At 47.5% G+C, this 23,881-nt stretch overlaps 1 protein-coding gene across 5 annotated transcripts in view; it reads left to right on the top strand.

Moving 5' to 3' along the window:
• The first annotated feature begins 5,843 nt into the window (after positions 1 to 5,843).
• Positions 5,844 to 23,881, top strand: part of LOC134969438 (uncharacterized) — a 191,348-nt gene continuing 173,310 nt past the window's right edge. The window contains exon 1 of one of the 5 annotated variants that reach the window (XM_063945393.1): positions 5,844 to 6,797. In XM_063945393.1, coding sequence (XP_063801463.1) covers positions 6,333 to 6,797 — 465 coding nt within the window. In that variant the 5' untranslated portion in view covers positions 5,844 to 6,332. The remainder of the gene's footprint in view (positions 6,798 to 23,881) is intronic. The other 4 variants (XM_063945392.1, XM_063945391.1, XM_063945389.1 and 1 more) reach the window with 4 other exon arrangements.

The raw sequence follows: 23,881 nt of genomic DNA, 5'->3' as shown, positions 1-23,881 counted from the left end.
ATAATGGACCTTGTGGACACTGTCAGCAGACTGCGTTTATAGTATAAAAAAAAGACACCACAGGTATACAATGTAGATGGATGGATAGTATACTTATGGACGACGAGCGACGACACAGAGGTAGGTACAGCAGTGGCCTACCGTACTGCTATATACAGTATAATGGACCTGGTGGACACTGTCAGCAGACTGCGTTTATAGTATAAAAAAAAAAGACACCACAGGTATACAATGTAGATGGATGGATAGTATACTTATGGACGACGGGTGACGACACAGAGGTAGGTACAGCAGTGGCCTACCGTACTGCTATATACAGTATAATGGACCTGGTGGACACTGTCAGCAGACTGCGTTTATAGTATTAAAAAAAAGACACCACAGGTATACAATGTAGATGGATGGATAGTATACTTATGGATGACGAGTGACGACACAGAGGTAGGTACAGCAGTGGCCTACCGTACTGCTATATACAGTATAATGGACCTGGTGGACACTGTCAGCAGACTGCGTTTATAGTATAAAGAAAAAAAGACACCACAGGTATACAATGTAGATGGATGGATAGTATACTTATGGACGACGAGTGACGACACAGAGGTAGGTACAGCAGTGGCCTACCATACTGCTATATACAGTATAATGGACCTGGTGGACACTGTCAGCAGACTGCGTTTATAGTATAAAAAAAAAAGACACCACAGGTATACAATGTAGATGGATGGATAGTATACTTATGGACGACGAGTGACGACACAGAGGTAGGTACAGCAGTGGCCTACCGTACTGCTGTATACAGTATAATGGACCTGGTGGACACTGTCAGCAGACTGCGTTTATAGTATTAAAAAAAAAAGACACCACAGGTATACAATGTAGATGGATGGATAGTATACTTATGGACGACGAGTGACGACACAGAGGTAGGTACAGCAGTGGCCTACCGTACTGCTATATACAGTATAATGGACCTGGTGGACATTGTCAGCAGACTGCGTTTATAGTATAAAAAAAAAAGACACCACAGGTATACAATGTAGATGGATGGATAGTATACTTATGGACGACGAGTGACGACACAGAGGTAGGTACAGCAGTGGCCTACCGTACTGCTATATACAGTATAATGGACCTGGTGGACACTGTCAGCAGACTGCGTTTATAGTATAAAGAAAAAAAGACACCACAGGTATACAATGTAGATGGATGGATAGTATACTTATGGACGACGAGTGACGACACAGAGGTAGGTACAGCAGTGGCCTACCGTACTGCTATATACAGTATAATGGACCTGGTGGACACTGTCAGCAGACTGCGTTTATAGTATAAAAAAAAAAGACACCACAGGTATACAATGTAAATGGATTGATAGTATACTATGGACGACGAGTGACGACACAGAGGTAGGTACAGCAGTGGCCTACCGTACTGCTATATACAGTATAATGGACCTGGTGGACACTGTCAGCAGACTGCGTTTATAGTATAAAAAAAAAGACACCACAGGTATACAATGTAGATGGATGGATAGTATACTTATGGACGACGAGTGACGACACAGAGGTAGGTACAGCAGTGGCCTACCGTACTGCTATATACAGTATAATGGAGCTGGTGGACACTGTCAGCAGACTGCGTTTATAGTATAAAAAAAAAGACACCACAGGAGTGTTTTTCAGGCAGACAAACGTATACTGGTGGTCACTGTCAGCAAAACTCTGCACTGTACTCCTGCTATAGCTGCTCCCCAGTCCCCACAATTAAGCAGTGTGAGCACTCAGCACAGATACATCATGCAACACACTGAGCACAGATATGGTATGGAGCGTTTTTTTCAGGCAGAGAACGGATAAAAAACTGGTGGTCACTATTAGCAAAACTCTGCACTGTACTCCTCCTAACAGCTGCTCCCCAATCCTCCCCACAATAAGCTAAGCAATCAGATCAACTGTGTGGTATATAACTATATAAACGGAGAGGACGCCAGCCACATCCTCTCCCTATCAATCTCAATGCACGTGTGAAAATGGCGGCGACGCGAGGCTGCTTATATAGAATCCGAATCTCGCGAGAATCCGACAGCGGGATGATGACGTTCGGGCGCGCTCGGGTTAGCCGAGCAAGGCGGGTAGGTTCGAACCTGCCTCGGACCCGTGTAAACAAGGTGAAGTTCAGGGGGGTTCGGTTTCCGAGAAACCGAACCCGCTCATCACTAGTTTCTAACTATATATTTATTAACAAAAATGCAACACATGAAAAATATATATATCAAAGGCTTATCTGTGATAGTTAGAAAATGCAGCCCTATACTGGACATCCCATCACTTAAAGGATCTTAGGATTCTATAGCCCTGTTAAATACGTGACAATACTTAATGACAATTTTTTGTGTTTGTTATTTATAATCACAGTGGACACACAAACAGACACACTATTTCTTAGGTGTCAACTATACGTATACCTAAAGACGGAAACACCTTACCAGACACATCCAGAGTTTCAGACACTGTGGACATAAAACATTGCTTACTGTAAACAGCCAATTCCACATATGACTGAAAGTGAAACAGGTTATATACTGTAAATACACAGTGGGAGACAGGGTAATAGTCCTGGCATAGCAGGTGATCCATAATATTGTAAGTGGGTTATCGTGATCAACCCTAGCCTAAAGGAAGACAGACCCCTGGTACTCTTCTTCTCTCGGGACCAGCCACCAATGTATTTCACTGCAGATCACGGAATCTAAAATCTGGGGGCGATGTTTCATGCAATGAATATGGCGGAGAAGTGAGCCAGTGGAGAATAGGGAGGCTAATCCTGGGATCGGGATCAGTGGATCCCAAGATTTAGGGCCAAAGATGGCTGGGATTCAATCCTGGGATTGGAAGCTCCAATCCTGGGGATTGAGGGATCAACGTTGAGCATCCTCAGGACGCTGCCCGGCGTCCGCCTCCCGGCTCCCCAGCCCAGCATGAGAGGTCACACTGCACCATCACACGCCGCTGGGAGCCACTGGGAGAGAGCAGATAAAGTGTCCCCCCGGCCCACCCCCGGTGTATGGTGAGTTATGTGTGCGGGGTGTGCGTGGCAGGGCTGGGCAAGGGGGGTGGCCACACAGGGAAGCACCGCTCCTGGGGATCCCGGGAATCCCGAGATTGACCATTTTTGAATCCCAATACCTGGGATTGAAAAAATGGCCCGAGATTGGCCTCTCTAGTGGAGAAGTTGCCCAAATCAACTATCAGCTTCTAGCTATCATTTTATAGAATGTACTTGATAAATGCTACCTCAACGCTGATTGGTTGCAGATGTTCACATAGTTGAGCATGTCATGGGAGTGGTTTGGGCAGGTCAATGCAAGTGGCTGCATTCACAGCTACAAGCATAGGAGGCCATGGACAGACTGCTGGACAGTAGCTCCCGACCAGCGCAGCTTTAGCGTGCTGACCGGGAGCTACTCGTCGCTCCCCGGCCCGCAGCGGCTTCGTGTGACATCTTGCACCCGCCGCGGCCCGCCCCCCCAATGATCCGGCCATGCCTGCGTTGGCTGGACCGCTCCCCCTAAATGGTGGTTTAACGCTGCCGTCCAGCCCCCTCCCACCCAGCGACCACCTCTGCCTCAGAGGCGATCGCTAGGCAACAATGGCTGTAATACACCGATGCACTGCGGCGCTGGCGCATGCGCAGTTCTGACCCGATCGCTGCGCTGCGACAAACTGCAGCAAGCGATCGGGTCGAAATTACCCCCTTAATGTGAAGCATAAAACTGATTCTTTATCCATTATAACAATTCCATAACGATGGTTGCCTGCAAAAAGTAATTAAAACATAGGCTTATCTGAGGAGCAATTTCTGGATCATCCACAGAATTACCAACACAACATTAACATGAGAGGTCCCTGAACACGTTTCGACACATGAACTTCATCAGGGGGTGAAGTCCATGCGACAAGACATGCTGGGTGGCCTCCCCGGGATATCTAGATGGCAATTAGACACATAGGGCCTGCTTTTGAGTCTGAAGCAAAGTGGCTGCGTTTGCACTAAGTCGTGGAAGCCAGATAAACTACTTCATACTAATGCGAGAATCCGCACCACCAACTGATTTTACACCCACCAATGCAGAGATCCATCCAACTCAGAAATGAACGTAGGTATGAAAACTGTGGTAATTTGCTTCTGTGCTTGCACTGTATGGTAAAAATCACTACATGCATCCTTGTGGAGAGATCTGTCTTGCTCAATATCAGGCCCATAGCATACCTCCCAACATTTGAGGTAGGGACAGAGGGACATCTGCGCGGTGCAGCCGCGCCCGATTTTGAAAAGGGAGTGTGGCCTGCAAAAAGGGGCGTGGCTTTGCGGGAGTACCGCGATCGCGAGCCACGCTCCCCGAATCCGTCACTGAGGGGGCATGCCCAGCGCTCTGTGAGCTGCTGGCATGCCCCCTCTCCCTCTGTCTCCAGTGAATAGACGCTGTGCGCATGCAGTGACAGGAGCCTCCCAACTGCCCCCCCACCTCGGGACACTGCGGCCCGCGGGTGGGACAGCGGGACAGTCCCCAAAAAACGTGACTGTCCCGCGACAATCGGGACAGTTGGGAGGTATGCCATAGTTATAGCAGCGTCCTAGTGTCTCATGCATCACAGTAGGACCCTGGTGACCAAATGAAAAAGTCTATCCCTGACTCAGTGTTGCAAGTAAGGTGGTACAGGCCGGTACGGCATACCATTAAGAAATGAATAGCTGGTACAACACAATACCTACCACCTGACAGCTGGTGCCATTAGCTGTGCCAGCGAGTGAGTCACAGTATTTGGCAGGGTCAGCTCAGTAGCTCCAAGAATGCTGAGCTGACCCCAGAGTGACAACAAACAGGGGAGGTGCCATGTGGACATGCCCCCACCATGCGAGGCCACACCCATTTTTCATGTGCGCACTGAAGGCACGCACACAGAGTACCTGGAGGACATAAAACCTATTGGCACCGCTGATCCCTGTATCCCTAAAAAAGAAAGCTTATGTGGGCTATAGATCTATTGTCAATTTAACATTTTTCATAAATTGTTATACGTCAGAAATATATATGTACAATTCATTATATTATTGAGTCATTTGTTATTTTGAAATCTTGTTTGTAGCACATGGATTGCTTTTATTCTAGCACATTTGATCAAATAGCAATCATGGGGGTAATTCAGAGTTGATCGCAGCAGAAAATTTGTTAGCAGTTGGGCAAAACCATGTGCACTGCAGGGGGGGCAGATATAACATGTGCAGAGAGAGTTAGATTTGGGTGTGTTGAAACTGAAATCTAAATTGCAGTGTAAAAATAAAGCAGCCAGTATTTACCCTGCACAGAAACAAAATAACCCACCAGATCTAACTCTCTCTGCAAATGTTATATCTGCCCCCGCTTGCAGTGCACATGGTTTTGGCAAACTGCAAACAAATTTGTTGCTGCGATCAACTCTGAATTACCTCCTATATCCAGTATAAATGTATTGTTTTGCAAATGTTGGGGGTACAGATAAAACAAATACGCTGCCAGGGGGCACCCAGCCTGAAACAGATAGACAATGTGCTTGCTAGCAGTGTGTTAAATAAGTGCCTTTTGTGTCACCCTTTCATCTCGCCTGAAATGAATTGCACAGAAAATGAACACCCAGCAATATTCCTGTAACAACTGGAGAATGTTTTTTTTTAAACTGCCTGCAGCTAATGCATGTCAATGTACACATATCAGTCAGCAATCTGGGTAAACAAGAGCACTGGAGGCATGATTCAGCACTGATCCGCAGACCTCTCCAGCACAGACACGGTTAAAGTCACCAGATGATATTTACTGAAGATGTTTTGCAGAAAATAGTCTGGGAAAGGAGAGAGGCTCAAGCAGAGATTTATGTGTAGCCTGATACAGTCACATAAGCCACAGAAAGAGGCAGAAGCGTAATGTATTCAGAAGCTGATGAAAGCCGGCAGCCAATGGGAGGAAGACGATTGTTAATCAGTAGAAGAGAGGTGGAGGGTATCCTTGAAGAGTAGAAGTGTTCTAAGCTACTGTAGTCGTGCGTGTTCATAATAGGTGTATCTTTGCAGTTTAGTACAGTGTGGCCAGCTGATATGAAATCTGCCTTTTTAAGGGGAGAGCGCTAACATCTGATACATTTTATAAGTCATTTGATTATGATTCATCCAACACAAGCTTTTGGCTGCACAGATTTCTCTTTGGTGTTGCATCGAATTAGAGACTGCATGGTGCAAGTCGGGGAAACTAAGGTGCTGGAGAGAGGGCGCACCTGTCTTTAATTGCATCGGGAAAGATGGATAGGGTAGAGGGTCACCTGGACAGTGGACAAGAGCTGCGGGACGGTCTTGCCGTGGATACAGCTCTGAGCACACTAGTAGTAGTTCTGGTGTATATTGTGGTGAAGGTTAGTGTGGATGGAATCCGGCAATGGAGAGCCCGGGTGTCTATTCTAGTGGTGGGCGCCGGACCTGTTGGGTTGGCGGCGGCGCTTGTGGCTGTCCGCTCAGGAAAAGTGCTGAATTTAACAGTCTTGGATGAGCGCTCCAGGACCGCCTTGCTCTGCAGACCGCAGCAAATAGCCTTGGACCCTCGAAGTGTCAAGTTTCTCCTGGCTCTTGGCGTCGACTTTGACAATATTGAAGGGTGCTGGCACAATGACCACTTTTTCACCAAGATTGGTGTTTTCCACGAGCACCTGCTGAGCATTCTGGAACAGAGGAAACAAACACTGGACATTAGGATCTTGCTGGGAACCAAGGTAAGCGGTTGACATAATTAGATCCGTATTTTATGGTATTTACTACTCCTAAAAAGTTTATACAGGTTGAGTATCCCTTATCCAAAATGCTTGGGACCAGAGGTATTTTGGATTTCAGATTTTTCCGTATTTTGGAATAATTGCATACCATAATGAGATATCATGGCGATGGGACCCAAGTCTAAGCACAGAATGCAGTTATGTTTCATATACACCTTATACACACAGCCTGGAGGTAATTTTAGCTAATATTTTTAATAACTTTGTGCATTAAACAAAGTGTGTCTACATTCACACAATTCATTTATGTTTCATATACACCTTATACACACAGCCTGAAGGTCATTTAATACAATACTTTTAATAACTTTGTGTATTAAACAAAGATTGTGTACATTGAGCCATCAGAAAACAAAGGTTTCACTATCTCACTCCAAAAATTCAGTATTTCGGAATATTCTGTATTTCGGAATATTTGGATATGGGATACTCAACCTGTATGTATCAATTACAGCCAGTGGATAATGTCTTAGGTGCCAAATCAGCAGTGGATTATTTTATGCCAGCCTTCTGGGGTAAATCTCAACATCAGTAGATGATTGCTTGGTTTCAGGCTCTTACGACTATAGCTGTAGTTTTTTTTCTTTAATGACATAAATTATGGCTAATGCAGGTAACCGTCACTTATCCAATAACATGGGGGTAATAATGTGAGTTATGAGACTGTTGCTTTACTTCTCACAAAAGAATAACACTGTAGTGCTTGTAGGTTAGTGCTGCGGTTTGAATAGCGTATACCAACTTGAAATCTTATTGATGTTGATGCTGTTGACAGCATTAAATCGTCTGGAGATTGCCGACCCTGTTGTGATGTTATTCTATAAAGTATAGGTACAGTGTTGACATTAAGCATGATGCTTTACGCATTACCTAAAGTTATAATGCCAACACCATTACAACACTTTATATAACATCACAACAGTGTCAACATACATATTGACTGTCGACAGCGTCAACACTGGCAAACTACTTCCCTAGCTTAGTGTTATAATTTTTCATGCTCATTTCCTATTTTTTATTTTTTTATTTAAATAAAGTAGCCACCATCCTTATCGTTGTACTTGGAATGGATCACATAGAATGAAAATGCGTCAGCAAATGTAAATTTGTTTGAAATAAACAAATATTCCTGGATAACAATGTAATTAGGAAACAGCACTTACACGTGTGAAACTGTACATCAGCTTGAAGAGTCAATTCACTGCACTGCCATGGTATATGTGATGTACAGTACTAGTTCAGATGATTACTTGTGGAGGCTTTGGACTCTGGGCCTAATTTATGTTTGCATGCAGTCGATGTTCATGCAGTGGAACAAATATCCGTGACTGTGTTTGTGCTGCGATCGCACTGCGCACACACTAAGGTACCTTTGCGACTGCATTCGCAGTGAGGACTTCATGGCAAAGTGATTGATAGGAAAAGACCGCTTTGGGAGTTAACAGGGAGTGGCGACAAAAACGCAGATGCATCATTCCCATTTTTGGGTCGTGTATCTGCATTCAGCTGCAATCATGTACGTAGAGAAACGTGGCGTCAGAGACACTACCGCTGCGGCCAGTCTGCATAGCATAGGGCTACTCTTACAGTCAGTGTTCCTCGTTCTTGCATATAGGCAGTGAGTATGTACGCAGTTACGAATGAGTTTGAGATTGCTCCTTTGGGCGTCTTTTCATTTTTGGGCGGCAGCTACTCTTGCTAACATTGGGGGTCATTCCGACCCGATCGCTCGCTGCAGTTTATCGCAGCGCAGCGATTGGGTCGGGACTGCGCATGCACTGGTTTCGCAGTGCACCAGCGCACGGCAGCCGTCGGTGCCTAGCGATCGCCTCTGAGACAGAGGCGGTTGCTGGGTGGGAGGGGGCTGAAGGGCGGCATTAGGCCGCCGTTTAGGGGGAGCGGTCTGGCCAACGCAGGCATGGCCGGACCGTTGGGGGGGGGGGTCCACGGCGGCTGCGTGACGTCACACGCAGCCGCTCCGGGCCGGGGAGTGATGAGTAGCTCCCGGCCAGCACGCTAAAGCTGCGCTGGCCGGGAGCTACTCTTGAAGTGCAAAGGCATCGCCGCTGTGCGATACCTTTACACTTCTGCGAGAGGGGGCCGGACTGACATGCGGGGCGGACTAGCCCTGTGCTGGGCGTCCCCCCGCATGTCAGTGTGAATGATCATAGCTGTGCTAAATTTAGCACAGCTACAATCAACTCGGAATGACCCCCATTATCATTTCTAGAATATCGCACTTGCTAATGCATTAGGCCCTTTGTCCTAATAACTCTTATGAATAACCTCAGCTTTTAACAGACTTCGATCGGACTAACAGCCACCATGAATGGGGTGGTATTTAGTATGCCGGCTGTTGGGATCCCGACGCTCAGTATACTGCGCCGGAATCCCGACACCCGGCATACCGACAACTATTCACCCTCTTGGGGGTCCACGACCCCCCTGGAGGAAGAATAAATAGTGTGGTGTGCCACCATGTCCGCAGCATGGCGAGCGCAGCGAGACCGCAAGGGGCTCATTTGCGCTCGCCCAGCTGCCGGCGGTCGGGATCCCGGCGCCGGTATGCTGGGAGCCGGGATCCCGGCCGCCGGCATGACATACTACACCCCATGAATGATTGGGGCAACTAACTTCTGAAAACTTCTGAGTTACGAAATTTCAAGCAAATGTGTAACTAAGGGAAATATCTGTCTGTTGATCCTGTAATCGCATTGGGTTATGCTTACAATAAACAACAATCCGTAGAAATATTACACAAAGTGCTGATTTAATTGAACAAAAATGATAAAAATATTGCACCATTTCTGTAGACTAGTCACAGCCAGCTCTATAGCTGGGAAAGGTTTTGTAATATTCTGGTAAAAGTTTTGCAAAGGAAAAGCTGTACCATTTTGCTATTATGCAATACTGTGTAATACTTTTACCGTAGTGCACAGACACTTTAACCCTGTGTGACATATTTTCTTAAATATTGCAGTTTTTTGTTTATTTTGATCTTTTTCCGGATTATGGGCCTAATTCAGATGTGATTGCAGGAGCAAAATTGTTCTCTAATGGGCAAAACCATGGGGGTCATTCCGAGTTGTTCGCTCGCAAGCGGATTTTAGCAGATTTGCTCATGCTAAGCCGCCGCCTACTGGGAGTGAATCTTAGCATCTTAAAATTGCGAACGATGTATTCGCAATATTGCGATTACACACCTCGTAGCAGTTTCTGAGTAGCTCCAGACTTACTCGGCATCTGCGATCATTTCACTGCTTGTCGTTCCTGGTTTGACGTCACAAACACACCCAGCGTTCGCCCAGACACTCCTCCGTTTCTCCGGCCACTCCTGCGTTTTTTCCGGAAACGGTAGCGTTTTTTCCCACACGCCCATAAAACGGCCTGTTTCCGCTCAGTAACACCCATTTCCTGTCAATCACATTACGATCGCCAGAACGATGAAAAAGCTGTGAGTAAAAATCCTAACTGCATAGCAAATTTACTTGGCGCAGTCGCAGTGCGGACATTGCGCATGCGCATTAAGCGGAAAATCGCTGCGATGCGAAGATTTTTACCGAGCGAACAACTCGGAATGACCCCCCATGTGCATTGCAGTTGGGGCAGATATAACATGTGCAGAGAGAGTTAGATTTGGGTGGGGTGTGTTCAAACCGCCCTGCACAGAAACAACCTAACCAACCCAAATCTAACTCTCTCTGCACATGTTATATCTCCCACACCTGCAGTGCACATGGTTTTGCCCATTAGAGAACCATTTTGCTGCTGCAATCAGGTTTGAATTAGGCCCTATGTCCTGACCTTTTTGACAACATAATTATACAGTAGTATGTGAATACATTCCGGTTCTACCTCTAGGTGATCCTTACGAGGGTGAGATGTTACATAGTTACATACAGTTTTTGTTCCTAATTTTTAAAGAAATCCAGATCCAAAACTCGTGAGGGTGGATTTGCCAAAACCAAAACACAACGATGATTTAGAACCAAAACATGGGAGTCTGTGCACATCTATATTTATACTGGACTATATTTCTCTGACGTCCTAGTGGATGCTGGGAACTCCGTAAGGACTATGGGGAATAGACGGGCTCCGCAGGAGACTGGGCACTCTAAAAGAAAGATTAGGTACTATCTGGTGTGCACTGGCTCCTCCCTCTATGCCCCTCCTCCAGACCTCAGTTAGATTTCTGTGCCCGGCCGAGCTGGATGCACACTAGGGGCTCTCCTGAGCTCCTAGAAAGAAAGTATATGTTAGGTTTTTTATTTTACAGTGAGACCTGCTGGCAACAGGCTCACTGCAACGAGGGACTAAGGGGAGAAGAAGCGAACCTACCTGCTTGCAGCTAGCTTGGGCTTCTTAGGCTACTGGACACCATTAGCTCCAAAGGGATCGACCGCAGGACCCGTCCTTGGTGTTCGTTCCCGGAGCCGCGCCGCCGTCCCCCTTACAGAGCCAGAAGCATGAAGATGGTCCGGAAAATCGGCGGCAGAAGACTTCAGTCTTCACCAAGGTAGCGCACAGCACTGCAGCTGTGCGCCATTGCTCCTCATACACACTTCACACTCCGGTCACTGAGGGTGCAGGGCGCTGGGGGGGGGCCCCTGAGCAGCAATAAAAACACCTTGGCTGGCAAAATAATCACAATATATAGCCCCAGAGGCTATATATGTGATAATTACCCCTGCCAGAATCCATAAAAAGCGGGAGAAAAGTCAGCGAAAAAGGGGCGGAGCTATCTCCCTCGGCACACTGGCGCCATTTTCTCTTCACAGTGTAGCTGGAAGACAGCTCCCCAGGCTCTCTCCTGTAGTTTTCAGGCTCAAAGGGTTAAAAAGAGAGGGGGGGCACTAAATTTAGGCGCAATATTGTTTATACAAGCAGCTATTGGGGAAAATTCACTCAGTGATAGTGTTTATCCCTACATTATATAGCGCTCTGGTGTGTGCTGGCATACTCTCTCTCTGTCTCCCCAAAGGGCTGTGTGGGGTCCTGTCCTCAGTCAGAGCATTCCCTGTGTGTGTGCGGTGTGTCGGTACGGCTGTGTCGACATGTTTGATGAGGAGGCTTATGTGGAGGCGGAGCAGATGCCGATAAATGGGATGTCGCCCCCTGTGGGCCGACACCAGAGTGGATGGATAGGTGGAAGGTATTAACCGACAGTGTCAACTCCTTACATAAAAGGCTGGATGACGTAACAGCTATGGGACAGCCGGCTTCTCAGCCCGCGCCTGCCCAGGCGTCTCAAAGGCCATCAGGGGCTCAAAAACGCCCGCTCCCTCAGATGGCAGACACAGATGTCGACACGGAGTCTGACTCCAGTGTCGACGAGGTTGAGACGTATACACAATCCACTAGGAACATCCGTTACATGATCCCGGCAATAAAAAATGTGTTACACATTTCTGACATTAACCCAAGTACCACTAAAAAAGGGTTTTATGTTTGGGGAGAAAAAGCAGGCAGTGTTTTGTTCCCCCATCCAATGAGTGAATGAAGTGTGAAAAAGCGTGGGTTCCCCCGATAAGAAACTGATAATTTCTAAAAAGTTACTGATGGCGTACCTTTTCCCGCCAGAGGATAAGTTACGCTGGGAGATATCCCCTAGGGTGGATAAGGCGCTCACACGTTTGTCAAAAAAGGTGGCACTGCCGTCTTAGGATACGGCCACTTTGAAGGTACCTGCTGATAAAAACCAGGAGGCTATCCTGAAGTCTGTATTTACACACTCAGGTACTAGACTGAGACCTGCAGATAGTGCTGCTGCAGCGTGGTCTGTAACCCTGTCAAACAGGGATACTATTTTGCGAACATAAGACGTCGTCTTATATATGAGGGATGCACAGAGGGATATTTTGCCGCTGGCATCCAGAATTAATGCAATGTCCATTCTGTCAGGAGGGTATTAGAGACCCGACACTGGACAGGTGATGCTGACTTTAAAAGGCACATAGAGCCTTATAAGGGTGAGGAATTGTTTGGGGATGGTCTCTGGGACCTCGTATCCACAGCAACAGCTAGGAAGAAAAATTTTTACCTCAGGTTTCCTCACAGCCTAAGAAAGCACTGTATTATCAGGTACAGTCCTTTCGGCTTCAGAAAAGCAAGCGGGTCAAAGGCGCTTCCTTTCTGCACAGAGACGAGGGAAGAGGGAAAAAGCTGCACCAGTCAGCCAGTTCCCAGAATCAAAATTCTTCCCCCGCTTCCTCTGAGTCCACCGCATGACGCGGGGGCTCCACAGGCGTAGCCAGGTACGGTGGGGGGCCGCCTCAAAAATTTCAGCGATCAGTGGGCTCGCTCACAGGTGGATCCCTGGATCCTTCAAGTAGTATCTCAGGGGTACAGGCTGGAATTCGAGGCGTCTCCCCCCGCCGTTTCCTCAAATCTGCCTTGCCGACAACTCCCTCAGGCAGGGAGGCTGTGCTAGAGGCAATTCACAAGCTGTATTCCCAGCAGGTGATAGTCAAGGTGCCCCTACTTCAACAAGGACGGGGTTACTATTCCACACTGTTTGTGGTACCGAAACCGGACGGTTCGGTGAGACCCATTTTAAATTTGAAGTCCTTGAACACATACATAAAAAATTCAAGTTCAAGATGGAATCGCTCAGGGCGGTTATTGCAAGCCTGGAGGAGGGGGATTACATGGTATTCCTGGACATCAAGGATGCTTACCTACATGTCCCCATTTACCATCCTCACCAGGAGTACCTCAGATTTGTGGTACAGGATTGCCATTACCAATTCCAAACACTGCCGTTTGGACTGTCCACGGCACTGAGGGTCTTTACCAAGGTAATGGCAGAAATGATGATACTCCTTCGAAAAAAGGGAGTTTTTAATTATCCCGTACTGGGACGATCTCCTTATAAAGGCGAGGTCCATGGAGCAGTTGTTGGTCGGAGTAGCACTATCTCGGGAAGTGCTACAACAGCACGGATGGATTCTATACATTCCAAAGTCACAGCTGGTTCCTACCACACGCCTGCTGTTCCTGGGGATGGTTCTGGACACAGAACAAAAAAAAACAAAAAAAGTGTTTCTCCCGCAGGAGAAAGCCAAGGAGCTGTCATCTCTAGTCAGAGACCTCCTGAAACCAAAACAGGTATCGGTGCATCACTGCACACGAGTCCTGGGAAAAATGGTAGCTTCTTACGAAGCAAAATTCCATTCGGCAGGTTCCATGCAAGAACCTTTCAGTGGGACCTCTTGGACAAGTGGTCAGAATCGCATCTTCAGATGCATCGGCTGATAACCCTGTCTCCAAGGACCAGGGTATCTCTACTGTGGTGGCTGCTGCAGAGTGCTCATCTTCAAGAGGGCCGCAGATTCGGCATACAGGACTGGGTCCTGGTAACCACGGATGCCAGCCTTCGAGGCTGGGGGGCAGTCACACAGGGAAGAAATTTCCAAGGACTTTGGTCAAGTCAGGAGTCGTCCCTACACATAAATATTCTGGAACTGAGGGCCATTTACAATGCCCTAAGTCTGGCAAGGCCTCTGCTTCAAAACCAGCCGGTACTGATCCAATCAGACAACATCACGGCAGTCGCCCATGTAAACCGACAGGGCGGCACAAGAAGCAGGATGGCGATGGCAGAAGCCACAAGGATTCTCCGATGGGCGGAAAATCACGTCTTAGCACTGTCAGCAGTGTTCATTCCGGGAGTGGACAACTGGGAAGCAGACTTCCTCAGCAGACACGACCGACACCCGGGAGAGTGGGGACTTCATCCAGAAGTCTTCCAACTGTTGGTAAACCGTTGGGAAAGGCCACAGGTGGACATGATGGCGTCCCGCCTAAACAAAAAACTAGATATTGCGCCAGGTCAAGGGACCCTCAGGCAATAGCTGTGGACGGTCTAGTGACACCGTGGGTGTACCAGTCGGTTTATGTATTCCCTCCTCTGCCTCTCATACCAAAGGTACTGAGAATAATAAGAAAACGAGGAGTAAGAACGATACTCGTGGTTCCGGATGGGCCAAGAAGAGCTTGGTACCCAGAACTTCAAGAAATAATATCAGAGGACCCATGGCCTCTACCGCTCAGACAGGATCTGCTACAGCAGGGGCCCTGTCTGTTCCAAGACTTACCGCGGCTCCGTTGGACGGCATGGCGGTTGAATTCCGGATCCTAAAGCAAAAGGGCATTCCGGAGGAAGTCATTCCTACGCTGATAAAAGCCAGGAAAGAAGTAACCGCAAACCATTATCACCGTATTTGGCGAAAATATGTTGCGTGGTGTGAGGCCAGGAAGGCCCCAACAGAGCAATTTCAGCTGGGTCGTTTTCTGCACTTCTACAGTCAGAAGTGACTATGGGCCTAATTTTGGGTTCCATTAAGGTCCAGATTTCTGCTCTGTCGATTTTCTTCCAGAAAGAACTGGCTTCACTGCCTGGAGTTCAGACATTTGTAAAGGGAGTGCTACATATTCAGCCCCTTTTTTTGTGCCTTCTGTGGCACCTTGGGATCTCAACGTGGTGTTGAGTTTCTTAAAATCACATTGGTTTGAGCCACTTAAAACTGTGGATTTGAAATATCTCACGTGGAAAGTGGTCATGTTATTGGCCTTGGCTTCGGCCAGGCGTGTGTCAGAATTGGCGGCTTTGTCATGTAAAAGCCCTTATCTGACTTTCCATATGGATAGGGCAGAATTGAGGACTCGTCCCCAGTTTCTCCCTAAGGTGGTATCAGCTTTTCACTTGAACCAACCTATTGTAGTGCCTGCGGCTACTAGGGACTTGGAAGATTCCAAGTTACTGGACGTAGTCAGGGCCTTAAAAATTTATATTTCCAGGACGGCTGGAGTCAGGAAAACTGACTCGTTTTTTATCCTGTAGGCACCCAACAAAATAGGTGCTCCTGCTTCTAAGCAGACTATTGCTCGCTGAATTTGTAGCACAGTTCAGCTGGAGCATTCTGCGGCTGGATTGCCGCATCCTAAATCAGTAACAGCCCATTCCACGAGGAAAGTGGGCTCATCTTGGGCGGCTGCCCGAGGGGTCTCGGCTTTACAACTTTGCCGAGCTGCAACTTGGTCAGGGGCAAACACGTTTGCAAAATTCTACAAATTTGATACCCTGGCTGAGGAGGACCTTGAGTTCTCTCATTCGGTGCTGCAGAGTCATCCGCACTCTCCCGCCCGTTTGGGAGCTTTGGTATAATCCCCATGGTCCTTACGGAGTTCCCAGCATCCACTAGGACGTCAGAGAAAATAAGATTTTACTCACCGGTAAATCTATTTCTCGTAGTCCGTAGTGGATGCTGGGCGCCCATCCCAAGTGCGGATTGTCTGCAATACTTGTATATAGTTATTGCCTAACTAAAGGGTTATTGTTGAGCCATCTGTTGAGAGGCTCAGTTATATTTCATACTGTTAACTGGGTATAGTATCACGAGTTATACGGTGTGATTGGTGTGGCTGGTATGAGTCTTACCCGGGATTCAAAATCCTTCCTTATTGTGTCAGCTCTTCCGGGCACAGTATCCTAACTGAGGTCTGGAGGAGGGGCATAGAGGGAGGAGCCAGTGCACACCAGATAGTACCTAATCTTTCTTTTAGAGTGCCCAGTCTCCTGCGGAGCCCGTCTATTCCCCATGGTCCTTATGGAGTTCCCAGCATCCTCTACGGACTACGAGAAAAAGATTTACCGGTGAGTAAAATCTTATTTTTCATTAACGCAGGTTGGATTATTGAAAGGATTCTTTAAAGAACCGCCGAAAGTGCAGTTGATCCTAGAAAGGTTATGGAAACAACTGTTGATTTCTATTTCCAACTTCTTTTTCGATAGTCAGATCAGTACCGTGTTAGGGACAGGCGAACTCAATCTCCCCTCAACCGAAGAAAAGGCTGCGATACTGCAGCGCATAGGCGGCCACGGCAGTCACATCGCACAGCAAACTATCTCTGTCTGGCCGTGCTTCTTGGGACACTCTGGCAGTAAGCAGCCGCTAGTGTTGCTGATCGGTGAATGGCTGGAGCTGACCTCCAATCAGAGGGAGTATAAAGCTGGGGGAACCTGAGAGCGAGAACGTGAGGGTAGAAAACACACTAACTGCAGAAGCTGCAAAAGGAGAGGATGAAGAAGCCAGCTGGCAAGTGAGGAGCAGCCATTAACAGGTGGGTGAGAAGGAGCCAGCTGGCACATTGGAAGCTGATACACAAAGAGCTCTGGTCTTAAAAGTGCTTGGGTATATTCTGGAATTAAACATTAACCCTGTTGTGCTGCCTGCATATAAGAGTGGTCCTCATACTAGAAAGCAAACAGTAATATGGTGGTATGCGGCGCTCAAACCAGGGTGGATGTACGGTAAGATGAACTGTAAGTCTCTGTGTTATTAACTTAAGAGAGAATATTAGTTTTTCCCAGGTGTCATGTGGGCAAATATATCCAAATTGTTCTGGAACTAATGTCTTATCCTGTATCTGGCAATAGTCAAAATGGGGGTTTATTCAGAGTTGATCGCAGCAGGAAATTTGTTAGCAGTTGGGCAAAACCATCTGCACTGCAGGGGGGGCAGATATAACATATGCAGAGAGTGTTAGATTTGGGTGGGGTGTGTTCATACTGAAATCTAAATTGCAGTGCAAAAATAAAGCAGCCAGTATTTACTAGAGATGAGCGCCTGAAATTTTTCGGGTTTTGTGTTTTGGTTTTGGGTTCGGTTCCGCGGCCGTGTTTTGGGTTCGACCGCGTTTTGGCAAAACCTCACCGAATTTTTTTTGTCGGATTCGGGTGTGTTTTGGATTCGGGTGTTTTTTTTAAAAAACACTAAAAAAACAGCTTAAATCATAGAATTTGGGGGTCATTTTGATCCCATATTATTATTAACCTCAAAAACCATAATTTCCACTCATTTTCAGTCTATTCTGAATACCTCACACCTCACAATATTATTTTTAGTCCTAAAATTTGCACCAAGGTCGCTGGATGACTAAGCTAAGCGACACTAGTGGCCGACACAAACACCTGGCCCATCTAGGAGTGGCACTGCAGTGTCACGCAGGATGTCCCTTCCAAAAAACCCTCCCCAATCAGCACATGACGCAAAGAAAAAAAGAGGCGCAATGAGGTAGCTGACTGTGTGAGTAAGATAAGCGACCCTAGTGGCCGACACAAACACCGGGCCCATTTAGGAGTGGCACTGCAGTGTCACGCAGGATGTCCCTTCCAAAAAACCCTCCCCAATCAGCACATGACGCAAAGAAAAAAAGAGGCGCAATGAGGTAGCTGACTGTGTGAGTAAGATTAGCGACCCTAGTGGCCGACACAAACACCGGGCCCATTTAGGAGTGGCACTGCAGTGTCACGCAGGATGTCCCTTCCAAAAAACCCTCCCCAATCAGCACATGACGCAAAGAAAAAAAGAGGCGCAATGAGGTAGCTGACTGTGTGAGTAAGATTAGCGACCCTAGTGGCCGACACAAACACCGGGCCCATTTAGGAGTGGCACTGCAGTGTCACGCAGGATGTCCCTTCCAAAAAACCATCCCCAATCAGCACATGACGCAAAGAAAAAAAGAGGCGCAATGAGGTAGCTGACTGTGTGAGTAAGATTAGCGACCCTAGTGGCCGACACAAACACCGGGCCCATTTAGGAGTGGCACTGCAGTGTCACGCAGGATGTCCCTTCCAAAAAACCCTCCCCAATCAGCACATGACGCAAAGAAAAAAAGAGGCGCAATGAGGTAGCTGACTGTGTGAGTAAGATTAGCGACCCTAGTGGCCGACACAAACACCGGGCCCATTTAGGAGTGGCACTGCAGTGTCACGCAGGATGTCCCTTCCAAAAAACCCTCCCCAATCAGCACATGACGCAAAGAAAAAAAGAGGCGCAATGAGGTAGCTGACTGTGTGAGTAAGATTAGCGACCCTAGTGGCCGACACAAACACCGGGCCCATTTAGGAGTGGCACTGCAGTGTCACGCAGGATGTCCCTTCCAAAAAACCCTCCCCAAACAGCACATGACGCAAAGAAAAATAAAAGAAAAAAGAGGTGCAAGATGGAATTGTCCTTGGGCCCTCCCACCCACCCTTATGTTGTATAAACAAAACAGGACATGCACACTTTAACCAACCCATCATTTCAGTGACAGGGTCTGCCACACGACTGTGACTGATATGACGGGTTGGTTTGGACCCCCCCCAAAAAAGAAGCAATTAATCTCTCCTTGCACAAACTGGCTCTACAGAGGCAAGATGTCCACCTCATCATCACCCTCCAATATATCACCGTGTACATTCCCCTCCTCACAGATTATCAATTCGTCCCCACTGGAATCCACCATCTCAGCTCCCTGTGTACTTTGTGGAGGCAATTGCTGCTGGTCAATGTCTCCGCGGAGGAATTGATTATAATTCATTTTAATGAACATCATCTTCTCCACATTTTCTGGATGTAACCTCGTACGCCGATTGCTGACAAGGTGAGCGGCGGCACTAAACACTCTTTCGGAGTACACACTTGTGGGAGGGCAACTTAGGTAGAATAAAGCCAGTTTGTGCAAGGGCCTCCAAATTGCCTCTTTTTCCTGCCAGTATAAGTATGGACTGTGTGACGTGCCTACTTGGATGCGGTCACTCATATAATCCTCCACCATTCTTTCAATGGTGAGAGAATCATATGCAGTGACAGTAGACGACATGTCCGTAATCGTTGTCAGGTCCTTCAGTCCGGACCAGATGTCAGCATCAGCAGTCGCTCCAGACTGCCCTGCATCACCGCCAGCGGGTGGGCTCGGAATTCTGAGCCTTTTCCTCGCACCCCCAGTTGCGGGAGAATGTGAAGGAGGAGATGTTGACAGGTCGCGTTCCGCTTGACTTGACAATTTTCTCACCAGCAGGTCTTTCAACCCCAGCAGACTTGTGTCTGCCGGAAAGAGAGATCCAAGGTAGGCTTTAAATCTAGGATCGAGCACGGTGGCCAAAATGTAGTGCTCTGATTTCAACAGATTGACCACCCGTGAATCCTTGTTAAGCGAATTAAGGGCTCCATCCACAAGTCCCACATGCCTAGCGGAATCGCTCCGTGTTAGCTCCTCCTTCAATGTCTCCAGCTTCTTCTGCAAAAGCCTGATGAGGGGAATGACCTGACTCAGGCTGGCAGTGTCTGAACTGACTTCACGTGTGGCAAGTTCAAAGGGCATCAGAACCTTGCACAACGTTGAAATCATTCTCCACTGCGCTTGAGACAGGTGCATTCCACCTCCTATATCGTGCTCAATTGTATAGGCTTGAATGGCCTTTTGCTGCTCCTCCAACCTCTGAAGCATATAGAGGGTTGAATTCCACCTCGTTACCACTTCTTGCTCCAGATGATGGCAGGGCAGGTTCAGTAGTTTTTGGTGGTGCTCCAGTCTTCTGTACGTGGTGCCTGTACGCCGAAAGTGTCCCGCAATTTTTCTGGCCACCGACAGCATCTCTTGCACGCCCCTGTCGTTTTTTAAATAATTCTGCACCACCAAATTCAAGGTATGTGCAAAACATGGGACGTGCTGGAATTTGCCCATATTTAATGCACACACAATATTGCTGGCGTTGTCCGATGCCACAAATCCACAGGAGAGTCCAATTGGGGTAAGCCATTCCGCGATGATCTTCCTCAGTTGCCGTAAGAGGTTTTCAGCTGTGTGCGTATTCTGGAAACCGGTGATACAAAGCGTAGCCTGCCTAGGAAAGAGTTGGCGTTTGCGAGATGCTGCTACTGGTGCCGCCGCTGCTGTTCTTGCGGCGGGAGTCCATACATCTACCCAGTGGGCTGTCACAGTCATATAGTCCTGACCCTGCCCTGCTCCACTTGTCCACATGTCCGTGGTTAAGTGGACATTGGGTACAACTGCATTTTTTAGGACACTGGTGAGTCTTTTTCTGAGGTCCGTGTACATTCTCGGTATCGCCTGCCTAGAGAAGTGGAACCTAGATGGTATTTGGTAACGGGGGCACACTGCCTCAATAAATTGTCTAGTTCCCTGTGAACTAACGGCGGATACCGGACGCACGTCTAACACCAACATAGTTGTCAAGGCCTCAGTTATCCGCTTTGCAGCAGGATGACTGCTGTGATATTTCATCTTCCTCGCAAAGGACTGTTGAACAGTCAATTGCTTACTGGAAGTAGTACAAGTGGGTTTACGACTTCCCCTCTGGGATGACCATCGACTCCCAGCAGCAACAACAGCAGCGCCAGCAGCAGTAGGCGTTACACGCAAGGATGCATCGGAGGAATCCCAGGCAGGAGAGGACTCGTCAGAATTGCCAGTGACATTGCCTGCAGGACTATTGGCATTCCTGGGGAAGGAGGAAATTGACACTGAGGGAGTTGGTGGGGTGGTTTGCGTGAGCTTGGTTACAAGAGGAAGGGATTTACTGGTCAGTGGACTGCTTCCGCTGTCACCCAAAGTTTTTGAACTTGTCACTGACTTATTATGAATGCGCTGCAGGTGACGTATAAGGGAGGATGTTCCGAGGTGGTTAACGTCCTTACCCCTACTTATTACAGCTTGACAAAGGGAACACACGGCTTGACACCTGTTGTCCGCATTTCTGTTGAAATAGTTCCACACCGAAGAGCTGATTTTTTTGGTATTTTCACCAGGCATGTCAACGGCCATATTCCTCCCACGGACAACAGGTGTCTCCCCGGGTGCCTGACTTAAACAAACCACCTCACCATCAGAATCCTCCTGGTCAATTTCCTCCCCAGCGCCAGCAACACCCATATCCTCCTCATCCTGGTGTACTTCAACACTGACATCTTCAATCTGACTATCAGGAACTGGACTGCGGGTGCTCCTTCCAGCACTTGCAGGGGGCGTGCAAATGGTGGAAGGCGCATGCTCTTCACGTCCAGTGTTGGGAAGGTCAGGCATCGCAACCGACACAATTGGACTCTCCTTGTGGATTTGGGATTTCGAAGAACGCACAGTTCTTTGCGGTGCTACTGCTTTTGCCAGCTTGAGTCTTTTCATTTTTCTAGCGAGAGGCTGAGTGCCTCCATCCTCATGTGAAGCTGAACCACTAGCCATGAACATAGGCCAGGGCCTCAGCCGTTCCTTGCCACTCCGTGTGGTAAATGGCATATTGGCAAGTTTACGCTTCTCCTCCGACAATTTTATTTTAGGTTTTGGAGTCCTTTTTTTACTGATATTTGGTGTTTTGGATTTGACATGCTCTGTACTATGACATTGGGCATCGGCCTTGGCAGACGACGTTGCTGGCATTTCATCGTCTCGGCCATGACTAGTGGCAGCAGCTTCAGCACGAGGTGGAAGTGGATCTTGATCTTTCCCTAATTTTGGAACCTCAACATTTTTGTTCTCCATATTTTAATAGGCACAACTAAAAGGCACCTCAGGTAAACAATGGAGATGGATGGATACTAGTATACAATTATGGACGGACTGCCGAGTGCCGACACAGAGGTAGCTACAGCCGTGAACTACCGTACTGTGTCTGCTGCTAATATAGACTGGTTGATAAAGAGATGTCGTAGTATGTATGTATGAAGAAGAAAGAAAAAAAAACCACGGGTAGGTGGTATACAATTATGGACGGACTGCCGAGTGCCGACACAGAGGTAGCCACAGCCGTGAACTACCGTACTGTACTGTGTCTGCTGCTAATATAGACTGGTTGATAAAGAGATGTCGTAGTATGTATGTATGAAGAAGAAAGAAAAAAAAACCACGGTTAGGTGGTATACAATTATGGACGGACTGCCGAGTGCCGACACAGAGGTAGCCACAGCCGTGAACTACCGTACTGTACTGTGTCTGCTGCTAATATAGACTGGTTGATAAAGAGATGTCGTAGTATGTATGTATAAAGAAGAAGAAAAAAAAAACCACGGTTAGGTGGTATACAATTATGGACGGACTGCCGAGTGCCGACACAGAGGTAGCCACAGCCGTGAACTACCGTACTGTACTGTGTCTGCTGCTAATATAGACTGGTTGATAAAGAGATGTAGTAGTATGTATGTATAAAGAAGAAAGAAAAAAAAACCACGGGTAGGTGGTATACAATTATGGATGGACTGCCGAGTGCCGACACAGAGGTAGCTACAGCCGTGAACTACCGTACTGTGTCTGCTGCGACTGGATGATAAATAATGATATAAAAAATATATATATATCACTACTGCAGCCGGACAGGTATATATATTATATAATGACGGACCTGCTGGACACTGTCTGTCAGCAGAATGAGTTTTTTATAGAATAAAAAAAATAACACCACACAAGTGAAGTCACACGACGAGTGTTTAACTTTTTCAGGCAATCACAATATAGTATACTACTAACTATACTGGTGGTCAGTGTGGTCAGGTCACTGGTCAGTCACACTGGCAGTGGCACTCCTGCAGCAAAAGTGTGCACTGTTTAATTTTAATATAATATGTACTCCTGGCTCCTGCTATAACCTATAACTGGCACTGCAGTGCTCCCCAGTCTCCCCCACAATTATAAGCTGTGTGAGCTGAGCACAGTCAGATATATAATATATACATAGATGATGCAGCACACTGGGCTGAGCAGTGCACACAGATATGGTATGTGACTGTCTTGTACTCCTGGCTCCTGCTATAACCTATAACTGGCACTGCAGTGCTCCCCAGTCTCCCCCACAATTATAAGCTGTGTGAGCTGAGCACAGTCAGATATATAATATATACATAGATGATGCAGGCATGCAGCACACTGGGCTGAGCAGTGCACACAGATATGGTATGTGACTGAGTCACTGTGTGTACCGTTTTTTTCAGGCAGAGAACGGATATATTAAATAAAACAACTGCACTGCTGGTGGTCACTGTGGTCAGTCACTAAACTCTGCACTCTCTTCTACAGTATCAGCCTCAGGTCAATCTCTCTCTCTCTCTCCTAATCTAAATGGAGAGGACGCCAGCCACGTCCTCTCCCTATCAATCTCAATGCACGTGTGAAAATGGCGGCGACGCGCGGCTCCTTATATAGAATCCGAGTCTCGCGAGAATCCGACAGCGTCATGATGACGTTCGGGC

Source organism: Pseudophryne corroboree, chromosome 11, assembly GCF_028390025.1.
Source record: "Pseudophryne corroboree isolate aPseCor3 chromosome 11, aPseCor3.hap2, whole genome shotgun sequence".
Taxonomy (NCBI): domain Eukaryota; kingdom Metazoa; phylum Chordata; class Amphibia; order Anura; family Myobatrachidae; genus Pseudophryne; species Pseudophryne corroboree.
This window is presented reverse-complemented; position numbering and strand designations above follow the sequence as displayed.